Raw genomic sequence first — 13,027 nt, forward strand, 5'->3', positions numbered from 1 at the left:
TTAGGAACTTTTCCCTTTGAAACTTCAAGCATATCTTTTGAAATATTCTTAATATCACTAGCAACATTTTTTCACATAATATTAGCATCCTCATGCATAGATAAAATCTTAAGATCTAAAATCTTACTCATAAAATTTTTTTGTTAATATTATTTAAATGCCCCATCTAATCATAGAAAATTATTTTACTTTGTTTTTTATTTTTTCCCCTTTATCTTAAAGTCTAAAACAAATAATCAATATTTGGTACATAAATTTTTACTTGAAATAACTTTATAATCTTTGCAATCTAAATAATATAATTTTCTTATAAGAAAATAATTAATATATATATTATTATATCCATTTTTATAAGTGATAAGATGCTCATCTCTTTTTTTAAAAAGGTATTAGCTATTAAGAAATCATAAGTTAAAGAAAAAACTAATATGGTCTTATTACTACCTTCTTTTTTCATTCCGAACTCATGTATTGCTTTTAAAATCATCTACCTCTCTACCAATATCTCCATTTAAATCTTCTTCAATAAAAACTCTTTCTTCATGAGGTATCTTTTATATTAATTCTCTTAAGTCTTTCCAAAATTTTAATTTTAAACCCTTATCCAAACCTAATTGAGGAGTATAAGCACTTATAATATTAAGAATTTTAACATCAACAATAATCTTTAAAGCTATAATTCTATCTCCAATTATGTTAATTTTTATAATATTATCCTTCAAACTCTTATCTATAATCAACTTACATCATTTCTAATATTACTCCTACTTGAATACCATAATTTATATCCTAAACTATCAATCTCCTTAGCCTTCCCTTCAACCCATTTAGTTTCCTTAATACATAGAATATTTATCTTCTTATGAATCATAATATATATTAATTATATTAATTATCATGTAAGGGAGCCTATATTCTAGATTCATATCCTAGTTTTAGTTTCATGAACAACCTTCTTTTCCCACATCCATCTTTGATGTGGGAACCCTTGCCTATTTAACACTATACATGGGCACTGGTGTAACGGGCCTTACACACTTGTCACTGTATTCAAACCATACAATATGCTGCTTCTAGGGATGCCCTAGCATTAACATAATTTTTTAAAGGATTCATATCATAATTATTCGATAAATTTTATGCTGGCTATCGACTACCTAATATAACCCTCCACTTTACTCATCTAGGATGTAGGACCTGACAACAGTAGTGTTGATCCAAAAAAAATATATTAAAATTTTTTTCCAATCTATCATAAATGGTGGTAGTATGGTTGATGGTCTGAAGTAAATACATGGGCATATAACATGAAATGCTTTTAATAAATAGAAGATGAGCCACCATAGAAAGCAACATATACTCCCAACAAGAAATTTTGTTAGATATAGAGGTAAAAATCTTATTGAACAAAAAAGAACATTTATAACCTTTAAATAAAGGAGTTCCAATATAATAAAAAGGTAAAACTTGAATAGAAAAATCTGTATAAGTAGTAATATTGTTACTCTGCACATAAGACATACCCATTCTACCAATAAAGGTGTATTTGTTGTTATTTAAGGACATAACACTTTCATTTTCAAAATTAGAGGGAAGATATCTAATTTTTTTAACACACTTGAAGGTGCCATTACAAAAAATAATGATATCATAGCCCAAATAAAAATGACTAATATTGATGCCAACAAAATTTTTGTAATAACAATTACTATTAATGGAAAAAAAAATTGGGACAAACCTATAAAAAAATAATTAATATATATGATATAAAGAGCATGAGATAAAAAATCTCCTTGTCTAATACCTTGAGAAACTTTAAAAAAATCATTAGAAATACCAATAATAATGATAGAAAATAAATAATTCTCAATTATGTTTTTAAGAAGATTGACAACTTTAATTTAGCATCAAATCCAAATAGATGAAGATTGCTAAATAAAAATGATCAGTTCAGGTTATCATATGCCTTAGAAATGTCAAGTTTCAAAATAAGGTTATGACCATGAACATTTCTATTAATCTCATGCAGAAGTTCCCGAGCAAGTAACACATTATTAGCTATGTTTCTGCCTTTAACAAAATAGTTTGACCAATACAGATAATTTTTTAATGTAAAGGAGCTAATCTAATAACCAAAATTTTGGAGCACATGATTATAGGTCTAAAATCACTTAAACTAGTAGGGTTGACCTTTTTTTAGAAATTAATACAATAGAGATATTGTAAAGCATTTAGGAATAGCAAAACCATTACAACAAAATCCCAAACGGCCTTACAATTATTTATCTTAATAATAATCCAACACTCTTGAAAAAAGCAATAGAAAAACCCTTTGGACAAGTAGCAGAATCCTTATTCATAGACATAAAAACTTTATAGATATCATCTTCATCAGGAAGTTTAGATAAAGATTGTTTGTTAACATTAATAATTAAAGAGGGAATAATGTTAGGATTAGACACTTGATTAACATGATTAGAAACACCAAGAGAACTTTTAAAGTAATTGATAATAGATTCAATAATAGCAGCATAATTCTCACACCATTTACCAGAGTCAAGTTTGATCCTCTTAATGGAAGCTTTGGATCTCTTAGAATTCACTAAAGAATGAAAATATTTAGTGTTTTTTTCACCTTCAACAAGGTTCTTAGAAGTAGCTTTTTATCTCCAATACTCTTCTATGATTTCAAAATGATGGAGATTAGCCTTAGCCAACCTTACATGCTCCTAATCACTATAATAAGAGAAAATATGAAATTTACTTTCAAGAGCAGCCATCAATTTTTTAGCCTAACTATATTTTCAAAATTTTTTATTATTTCACCACTTTAAATAATATTTTAGCCTTTTAAACTTAAGGGAAAGTATAATCATATCATTATCCCCTTGAAAATATTGGACAGGGGTGTCCCAATTTTCCTCAAAATGTTAACAAAATCATTATCCTTTAACCACATATTTTTAAAATGAAAAGGGCTAACACCTTGAAAATTAACTTGAGAAATCTTCAAGAGGAGAGGAGGGTGATCAGAAACCGTCCGACTAAGATGTTCAATAGTAGAGTTAAAGAAAGAAGTTAGTCAGTCACCATTAAACAACAAATGATCAAGCCTTTCCCAAATTCTATTATTTGACCACATAAAACTAGGACAAAAAAAGCCAATATTAGTAAGACCACAATCCAAAATCATATTGTTAAAATCCTCTATAGAATTCAAGCTAGGAGGAGAACCCCCAACTTTTTCACTACAATGAGAAATGACATTAAATTCTCCACCTACAAACCAAGGACCACTGAACAAATAAGCAATTTGAGTTAAATTCGGCCACAAGGGTATTCTACCAAGTTTAGAACAACTAACATAGATGAACAAACCAATAATTTGGACATTAAAAATAGAGAAGCAATAATGAATGACTTGACACAGTCAACCGCAATCGACATATTAACATTACCTTTCCAAAAAATCTAAATATTACCCGAGGAGCTAGAAAAGGAACAATCAAAACCAAATTGTCTCTAGCAAATAACAATTATAGAGGGATCAGCCATAGGATATAATAAAAGAAGAACCTTAATATTATGAATGCGACATAAATTAAAAATTTTGCACATGGAGTCAACCTTGCCAACTCCCCTAACATTTCAAATTAAGATACTAAACATCAACAATATTTTTAGAAGAAGCAATAGATATAGTGATTCTTACTTCACTAGATGATGGTCTAGAAACCATTTTTTTCTTATTCCTATTCATTCTCTTGACAGTAGTCCAAATATTATCATCTTTAGTACCATGTGTAAGAAGAGCTTTACCAAAATCATCGAGATCATTTAGAGTATACCGTTCATCATCAGATTTTATTACCCCTTCCTCCCATTGATCAACAAATTTACCTGAAGGGAAAGCACTTTCATAGTCCCCGTTATAATGTTGTCCCAAACTACACTGTTCACCAACATCCCTAACACCAAAAACCATTAAATCATTATTAGAATCAGATAAAATATGTAAAATAATAGCAAGAACCAAATTTGATACATTCAAAGACAAAGAGGCATCAATGAAAGAATCATTAGAACCAACCACATTATTGCCCATATTCTCATTACCCATGGAAGGGATATTCAGTTTGATAAAATAAGAAACAAACATTATAACCAACATTCACATTATTCGTGGGTGGAGCAAGCAGTTCTGGACTATTATTAGAAACATTAACATTATTGCCAACATTCACATTATTGAATGTGTGTGTGTGTGTGTGTGTGTGTGTGTGTGTGTGAGAGAGAGAGAGAGAGAGAGAGAGAGAGAGAGAGAGAGAACAGCATAGGTTAAATTATCAAAGAAATCATAAAAGAACGATTGCATTATAATTTTTTCTTTACAGTAGTTCTTGCCACCCCAATATGCATATCTTAGTGAGATGCATGCCAAAATAATTGCCCATAGGACCTATGTCAACTTGTTTGTATCACTTCAATTTTTCACACCATAGCCACTCCTATTTACTACAACTATCTCTAAACATGTTGGCTACACAACTTTTTATAACAACAAAGACATCTTTTTTTTTTTTTGCTTGTAGGAGTATGTCTTCTTAAAACAATTATGACAAAAATCATTATGCATAACAGTCAACATTAGATCAATACATATGCTATAATTTCACCTATATTGCAACTCAGTTTGCTCCAAGACTTACATCAAATGAAAATGTAACACAATCATTGCTTACATCTACATGGTTACTATCTCTCGCAATAGTTATGCCTAAACTATCAATATGTAAATTCACTGCACGATTTCTGACAATGAAGATAGGTAGTTCCTTCGCTATGTAATAAATTATCTTTTTCAATTAGAGGAAAAATATATCAATAAACTTTTTTTAATATTAGTAGCAATTATTGAACTGAAAAAAGCCAATAATTTTTTCATCTATGAATACTTCACGTTAAAAATAAAATCAATGCGGTGTTTTCAAAATTTGTGAATGTGAAATTCAAAAGAAGGTTAAAAAAATTGAGATTAGTCCTTAATCCATATACTCGATTTGTCTCATTCAACATACTATATTAGTCTTTCTAACTTCTATTATACATCTAACATATTCAAGCAGGGGTGGAACCACAAAGCTGTTTTTTTTTTTCCTTGAAAGAATAAACATTTGAATTATTTTGTCAATGTTCAATAAGTATAGTTAACTAAAATTAAAAAAATATATATATTTAGATATAAAATTATACATTTCATAATTTTATTTTACACAAACTAAAATATAGAATTGATTACGACAATCAAAGACCATTTTTATTTATTTATTAAGAATCCAAGACCATCGTACCACAATTTCTTTGAACTATAAAGAAATATTTATTTGCGCGTTCATGAAAATAACATGAAATATTTAATCTGGTTTAATAAAATTTAATCCTCTTTTAAATTATCATTTTACTAAACAGTTCAATTACTACAAAACTATTGCCAAACAACTGTGAATGCATCTGGTCGATGAGCTCAACAGCATAAGCCACTTGCCCATGTGCTGCCATGCTCGTTCAGCTCAACTTGGGCATGAGCACGTGCTCTATTGAACGCTGAACAGAAGCTTTGTTTTTTTACTGGTTTTACACCATCCGCTCTCTAAATACCACTGCGCTCCGGCTGCTTACTGCTAGCGAGTACAAAGGTAGAGGAAAATGGATTTCTACCTTATACTGGCGATCCTCATCTCCCTGGCCCTCTCGACAACCGCAGCGGAGAACTCGCCAGCGCCGGCGAAATCATCCTCGAACCCATTCACCGAAAAGGCCGCACTTCTCCGTTACTGGAACCGAAAAATCCCCAACTCTTCTCGCCATCCACAGTTCCTCGTCTCCAAGCTTACGCCGCTCTCCATCTCCGACGCCGCCAAGTTCTCCACCATTGCCGCGTCCGACCCCTTCAAACTTTCCTCGAGCCTCCCTTCCTTCTGCTCCGCCGCCGCCCTCCTCTGCACCACTGAATTAACCCCATCCCTTGCTTCCCATCCCAGCGACTCAGCTTTCTCCAGCTACGAAAACAGCAACTTTTCCAACTACGCGAACACCGCCAGCGAAGGCCTGTCTTCCTTCAAAAACTACTTCGGGAATGAGGTCCCGTTAAGCACGTTCAACCGCTACGGTCACGACTCCGGTGGACACAACGACTCCTTCGCCAAGTACGGCCCCGGAAACGTCGACACCGGTGCCAATTTCACCTCTTATGGAGCCAATTCAGCTTCCGGAAACGATAAATTCAACGTATACGCCAATTCCACTGACGGCGTTGCCCTAGGGTTCACCAACTACGTCACCAATGCATCCGGCCGGATTGCCGGATTTGTACATTACGGGGACGATTCCAACGTTGGCCAGCAGATCTTTTCCAGATACGGCAAGGACGGCAGTGGAACAGCATCTGACTTCACCACTTATGCCCACAAATATTCTAATATAATTGAAAGTGGTTTCTCCCATTACGGCGAGAACGCCGCCGGGAACGTGGATAACTTCAAAACCTATTCCGAACACGCCAACATCCCCAACAATCATTTCGAATCATACGGCTCTGGCACCACCGATGGAACCGAAAGATTCACCACCTACCGCCATCAATCCAACATCGGTGATGATTCATTTACTTCCTATGAGAAGGACGGCATCTTTGGTACCGCAGAATTCAACAATTACGGTAATGAAAGCTCGGGCACCGATGCCTTCAAGGGCTATGGCGAGAATTCCACATATGGTAACATTACCTTTAAGTCCTACTTCGAGGACGATACGACATTCAAGGGCTACGCGAATACAGGGATCGATTTCAAATCTTACCACAATTCCTCATCCGCTAAAATCCACACGGAGTCGAGGCATCCCCAGGTTAATCAGCGGGTAGAGGCTGGAAAGTTCTTCAGAGAAAGCAGCCTGAAAAAGGGGACGGTAATGCCGATGCCGGACATTCATGATCGGATGCAGCCGCGTTCGTTCCTTCCGCGTTCGATCGCTGGAAAGATCCCTTTGTCCGTCACCGCCGTAACAGAAATCTTCAAGATTCCTCCTGGCACTGCCATGGCTAAGGCAGTGGCTTCAACGGTAGCGGACTGCGAAAGGCTGCCCAGCCGTGGGGAGACGAAGCGTTGCGCGACTTCGGCCGAGGACATGATCGACTTCGCCGTCTCTACCCTCGGCAGTAATGTTGAAGTGAGATCCTCGACGAACACGAAGGGCTCTAAGGGAAATATCCTCATCGGTGAGGTGAAAGGGGTGAACGGAGGTAACATTACTGAATCGGTGAGCTGTCACCAGAGCTTGTTTCCGTACCTGGTTTACTATTGCCACTCTGTCCCGAGAGTGCGCGTTTATGAAGCTGAAATTTTGGCCGTTGATAGCAAGGAGGAGATCAATCATGGGATCGCCATCTGTCATATCGACACGTCGGATTGGAGCCCTAACCACGGGGCGTTCGTGGCGCTGGGACCGGGGCCGGGGAAAATCGAGGTGTGCCATTGGATATATGAGGGGGACATGACGTGGACGGTACGTGATCCTGCATGAGCGAAGCTGGCCACCTTCCCAGTCCCATGCAATCTTCTTGTCCCGCCAGACTCCTAAGCGAGTGGGCCTATCATATGCTTCTTATCTGTATCAGACTTTAATAATGCCCTTTAATTATATATATATTATTAATTTGGGGTCTACATCTAGCATTTCATTAATTGAGAGGAATGATAATATCTTTCAACAATATAATAAATTAATATAATAACAAAATATTTACTGACAATAATAAGTAGAAAATAAAAAATAGCATAACCTAAGCATATGTGATAATAGATAAATGATATAATGACCAAAATGTTCAACTTAAATGATAATTCTAAAAGTCTGAAGAAATAAATAAAAAATCAATCTTACAATTAAAAATTTTCAAGTATTTAAAACTTCTATAGCATATAAATATACATATATAGCTTGCAGAGTGAAAAGACTAGATTATAAAATGATTTTGTCACATCAATCATATTTTCTAATTTTGATAAATTATCAATAAGATTTTCAAAAGAAAGAAAACCAACATAGCCCTAGCAAGGACAAAGTCAGATTTTTTTTCAAGTTGGGCACAAATTATTAAATTTAAAAATAGTTTTATTATAAAGAAAGAATTATTAAAATTGTTTTAAGAATGGTGCAATACAACACTAATTTCAATTCTCAAAACATTCATATGTCTGAATCTGAAACAATATTTTTGAAATTAAATTTTCAGCTAATGAAAGAAAAAGTAATTAAGAACTATTAAACAAGTTTTCTATACAGAGAGAGAAGCTGTCTTCAAATTTGCTGCACCACAAAATGGTTTTCTAGAGAATCGATCAATAGCAGCCATTTAGATGGTTTGTTTCTCAAATTTAATAATGAATTTGTTCACTAGAACATTCCTCATAAAATTAATATAATACATCCATGGTTCACTATCATATTAAAAAACCTTTTTATTTAATGATGTAGAATTGTTCTCCCTTCTTCAAGCAAGTAGGTCATGGTTTGGCTCCTCTACTCCCATTTTTTGGTTCAGATTTGAAGAGGAGAGAGAGAGAGAGAGAGAGAGAGAAAGAGAGAGAGAAATACCTGTCGTCGTTATCGCCTGTCTGCAAAAGATGTTAAGATGGTCACCTGCCACCTACGTGTCGGTGCCATAATGCTGCTTGCGAGGACAACTCCATGCATAATTACTTATGTACCGTGTCAAACATGATGAAGCACTTGGGATTTGTGGAGACATATGAAAATAACATGAATTAGATGGTAATTCATCATTACCATAATTAACCTTAGTTAATAAAAACTTAACAGCTAGCCAGCAAGCAAGCCAGTGGTGGCCTATGCCCCTAGGACCCCCACCTAAACCGCCATTGGCCCAAAGTAGAACATCCACTAGGCAACACTAACATATGCAACATAAAGAAGCACAAATTTGAAATACAAAAACTCTCAAACCCTAATCATAAACATCCAACATCATATATAATAAAAAATTATCAAATTGAATTTTATTGAAAATAGTATTTTTTTTAGTTGAAATCCGCAAAAGGGCCTACGCGTTGATATAAAGTAAAATTACAAGTCCTTAATTAAAGAGATTATCAGCCCTCTAATGCTCGAAGAGCTACATTCAATCAAAAAGATAAAAAACCTAAGGGTCGAATATCCCCATCTACTCAAAATACAAAATAGCCTAGGAACACTCTATGGCGGCACGAAAAATGCGCCCAAAAATAAGAAAGATCAAATAATAACCTATATGCACCATCTTTCTCGCCAAAACCTTCCTCAAGGTGGAAGCAACCTACAAAAAAAGAACCATGGGAAACCAGAGGAAAAACACCAAAAATATCGAATAACAGTAGCATCCTCCGCAAAAAACCAGCGCCCAAGTAACTGGTATCGCAAATCACCACTGCTTCTCAACCAGCACCAACTCAACATTAATAAGAGACACCCAGCAGCAACAGAAACAAACATAAAAAATAAGTTAGATTCCAGATTACACAAATAGAGCCAACAAAAGCCCAGAAACAAGAACAGAGGACAAACAGAGATATTCAATAGAGCGAATATAAGGGATACCCAATTTGTCAAGTCTTACTAATCCACGCAGGTGATGAGGGAGGTTAAGGATTAGAAAATTCTTCCATAACATTAATTTGGCTACCCTTCTTGGCCAAGAAAGCAGCACAAGCATTACCCTCACGAAAAATATGGACTAAAGTAAAGTTCAACCCAGCAAGCAAAAGTTTAATCTTTCTAATAATATAAAAAAATTTTGGAAAGCCCATAATATATTGAAAATAGTATATTGATTTTAGTGGAAGAGCAAAAAAATTCTTATAATTTATAAGATGAATGCTGAGAAAAAGGAAAGCAGATATAATTTATGATGCCAGCTCTTCATATTCTTAAAGATTTGAATAATAACTTTATTAATATAATCCAATTTTTCATTCTCAATATAAGTTACCAAAGTGTCATTTTAGAGAGTGCACTTATAATATTTTAAAATTTAGTGCTCCTTCAATGCCATGCCATGAGTTATAAAATTTAGATGCAATAGTAAGTAATTATAATTTAAATAGGTAATTAAGATGATGCATGAAATACCAAAAATTTCTATGGTAATTCATGTTGCATATATGAAAACACTACTCAAGATCTATACAATTATATCACAACAATTCTTTCATAAGTATAAAAGAATTACTAAAATAATAAAAAAAATTATGCTAAAATAATAAAAATTTAAACCTGAAGGATCTTAGTCAATCTCACACTCATGCTCCCTTTCCTTAATTTGAAAGCATATAATCGCATATAATGAACTCTAGAGCCAAATAAGTAGCCAAATCCTACAAATATACTCAAAGTACAACAAAGAAGTAATAAGCATGTTAGTAGTCAAGTTATAGTATTAGTATTAATATGATCACATATTAATGTTAAAATAGTAAAACACATGCAGTAATGGTAAAGTCTGTAATTAATAAAGTGATGCAATATAGAAGCAGTAAAGTAGTACAATGAAAAATTAGTAAACTCTTATGGGTGTCAAATTACTAAAGAAATCATCATATCAGTATTATCTATCAATAGAGAAATTATATAAAGAGATAAAACTAAAGTATCGACAAAGACTATAAAAATTACATTAATAAAGTAAAATCATATAAGTGTGCACACATACTATTAAGGTATTCTATATTAGTATCAAATATTTATATTACATACTAAGTATATCATATGCTTAGTATAAGTATAATGAATCAGTATTATTAAATAATATCAGTTTCTATATCAATAACAGTAACAATCCAGTGGTAGGAGTAGTAAAATAATATAGTAATAATAAATCTATGCAATAAAAATAAATCTAGATAATAATAAGAACAATGCACCAATAATATACATTTTAATAGTTACACAAAATAAGTAAGAAATTTGGGCTTAATCGATCTTTTTTTTAGTATATATCGTATCAGTATCAATAAACATTACGGGAAAACCCGTCATTACCGGCGGAGAATATCCGCCGCTAATAGAATATTTCCGTCGGAATTATAGGTTTCCGGCGCACGTTTCGGCGGAATTATCTACGCCTGTTTGGAGCGCGACGGTAAGAGTCTTCCGGCGCATACGTTTGCGCCGGAACACTTTCCGGCGCCCTTTCCGACGCATTACCGGCGCAAAAAATGATGGCAGTTGTCGACATTTCGGCCGCTGACTCCGGCGACATATGCGCCGGTAATTTCCGTCGTATGATTGCGTCGGCAATCACCGGCGGATAAAACGCCGTTGATACGCCGTAAATAACCTGCGGGATGTTTACGATGCAAAATATGCGCCGGGAATGGCCGGTTGATATGATGTCGGAAAGTTCGACGGTAATTTCCGGCTTACGCAAAACGCCGGTTAGATCGATACGGTTCGTTGTATCGTCATTTCCGACGACATACCGGCGCTAAATCCGTCGAAAACCTGTAGCATTCACAAAAAAAATTACCTTCCTAGCCAACAATCACATTTCCACACCTGCAAACCTATACAAATATCTATCCACAATAGTTTATAACATTTCCAGAACAGTTTATAGCAATTCAAAGATGCACAAAAATATAAATATTCATTAAAAGAAATTGTTTAATAGTAACAACCAACTAAAAATATCAGATATTATTCAATATTACAGATTCAAAGAAAATAAACAAGTTCATAAAATAAACTAAACTACTCTGAATCCGTGGACTCCTCCTCAGCTAGAGCTACCTCTTTTCCACTCATCTGCTCCCTCATTTTGCGCATTTCATCCAACAACTGATTGTGTTGCTCCTGCATATGCATTTGAACCTGCGTTTGCAACTGAGCTTGCCAATCAGTTTGTGATTTTCTTACTTATTCTAGCTCAGCTTGTAGGGCACTTATTTGTTGAGCTTGCAAGGATTCATGAGAACTGGATGCGAAGCTGGATGCAGTAGAGGAGGTCATCGCCTCGTATGCCTGAGCTTGCGCACCTAAACCATAAACTCTCCCATGCTGCATTCCTCCGACGGCCTGCGACCAGATGCGATACTCAGAAAACTCCACAAAGCCGCCAGAAGAGCCCTCACCTGCTGCAACATGAATCTCCCGAAGCCGTGTATATTCCTCATGTGAAAGTAGAGTATAAATATATATAATTAAACTAAAAATAAAAATTATTAAACACATATAAATATATACTTACATGGGCTTTCCTAGCTCTCTCATCAATCCATTGGTGATCCTCCTATCGCTTATGAGTGCGACTATACAATTCCAAAGGAGTTGGTTCTCTACCATGCGTCTCTTTCTATTAGAATTAAGAGAATTTTATTAATACAAATTAAAGATCAATTTTAAAAAATATTTAAAATTCATTACCAAACGACGCCTGTGCTCAGTATGTGGAACGGAGCCTCCTGTATGAAGAAAACTACCCAAGCCCCCAACATCAGAAGCTCTGTTCTGTCGATTTTGATCCCTCCTAGTGTACTCTTCGCTGCCCCAAGCTGCATTCAACTCAGCCCATATATCCTCTCCAATCCACAATGGTCGCTTCCCATGCTTTCTAATATCTGTGAACATGTCACGCATCCGAGTAGACCCACGCTTCTCAAAATTCTTTCTAATCCTGTCATTATGTTGGCGTAGCCAACAAAACTCTTTCTGCAATCAAATATACATGATATATAATATATAAGAGTATTAGTATTCTTACAATTGAGGCTTTCCCTTGGTCTTCCAAGGCCCCTCTCTTTGCAAGGAAGTCAGGAGACCCCCTTCTCCCTCTATTCTTACAATTGAGGCTTTCCCTTGGTCCTTCAAGACCCCTCTCTTTACAAGGAAGTCCAAAGATTTTCCCTTCTCCCTCTATTCTTACAATTGAGGCTTTCCCATGGTATTCCAAGGCCCCTCTCTTTGCAAGGAAGCC

General features: G+C 34.9%; 1 protein-coding gene across 1 annotated transcript; it reads left to right on the plus strand.

The window, feature by feature from the left end:
- The first annotated feature begins 5,499 nt into the window (after positions 1 to 5,499).
- LOC110106182 (BURP domain-containing protein 12-like) lies at positions 5,500 to 7,684 on the plus strand. Its single transcript, XM_020835956.2, has one exon. It carries the CDS (start codon positions 5,707 to 5,709, stop codon positions 7,579 to 7,581), a length of 1,875 nt encoding a protein of 624 aa, XP_020691615.1. The 5' UTR covers positions 5,500 to 5,706; the 3' UTR covers positions 7,582 to 7,684.
- The last annotated feature ends 5,343 nt before the right edge of the window (positions 7,685 to 13,027 follow it).

This window comes from Dendrobium catenatum, unplaced genomic scaffold (assembly GCF_001605985.2).
Source record: "Dendrobium catenatum unplaced genomic scaffold, ASM160598v2 fragScaff_scaffold_716, whole genome shotgun sequence".
Classification (NCBI taxonomy): Eukaryota; Viridiplantae; Streptophyta; class Magnoliopsida; order Asparagales; family Orchidaceae; genus Dendrobium; species Dendrobium catenatum.

Coding starts and splice junctions, on each gene's coding strand:
- LOC110106182 (XM_020835956.2), top strand. CDS start 5,707: ATGGATTTCTACCTTATACTGGCGATCCTCATCTCCCTGGCCCTCTCG.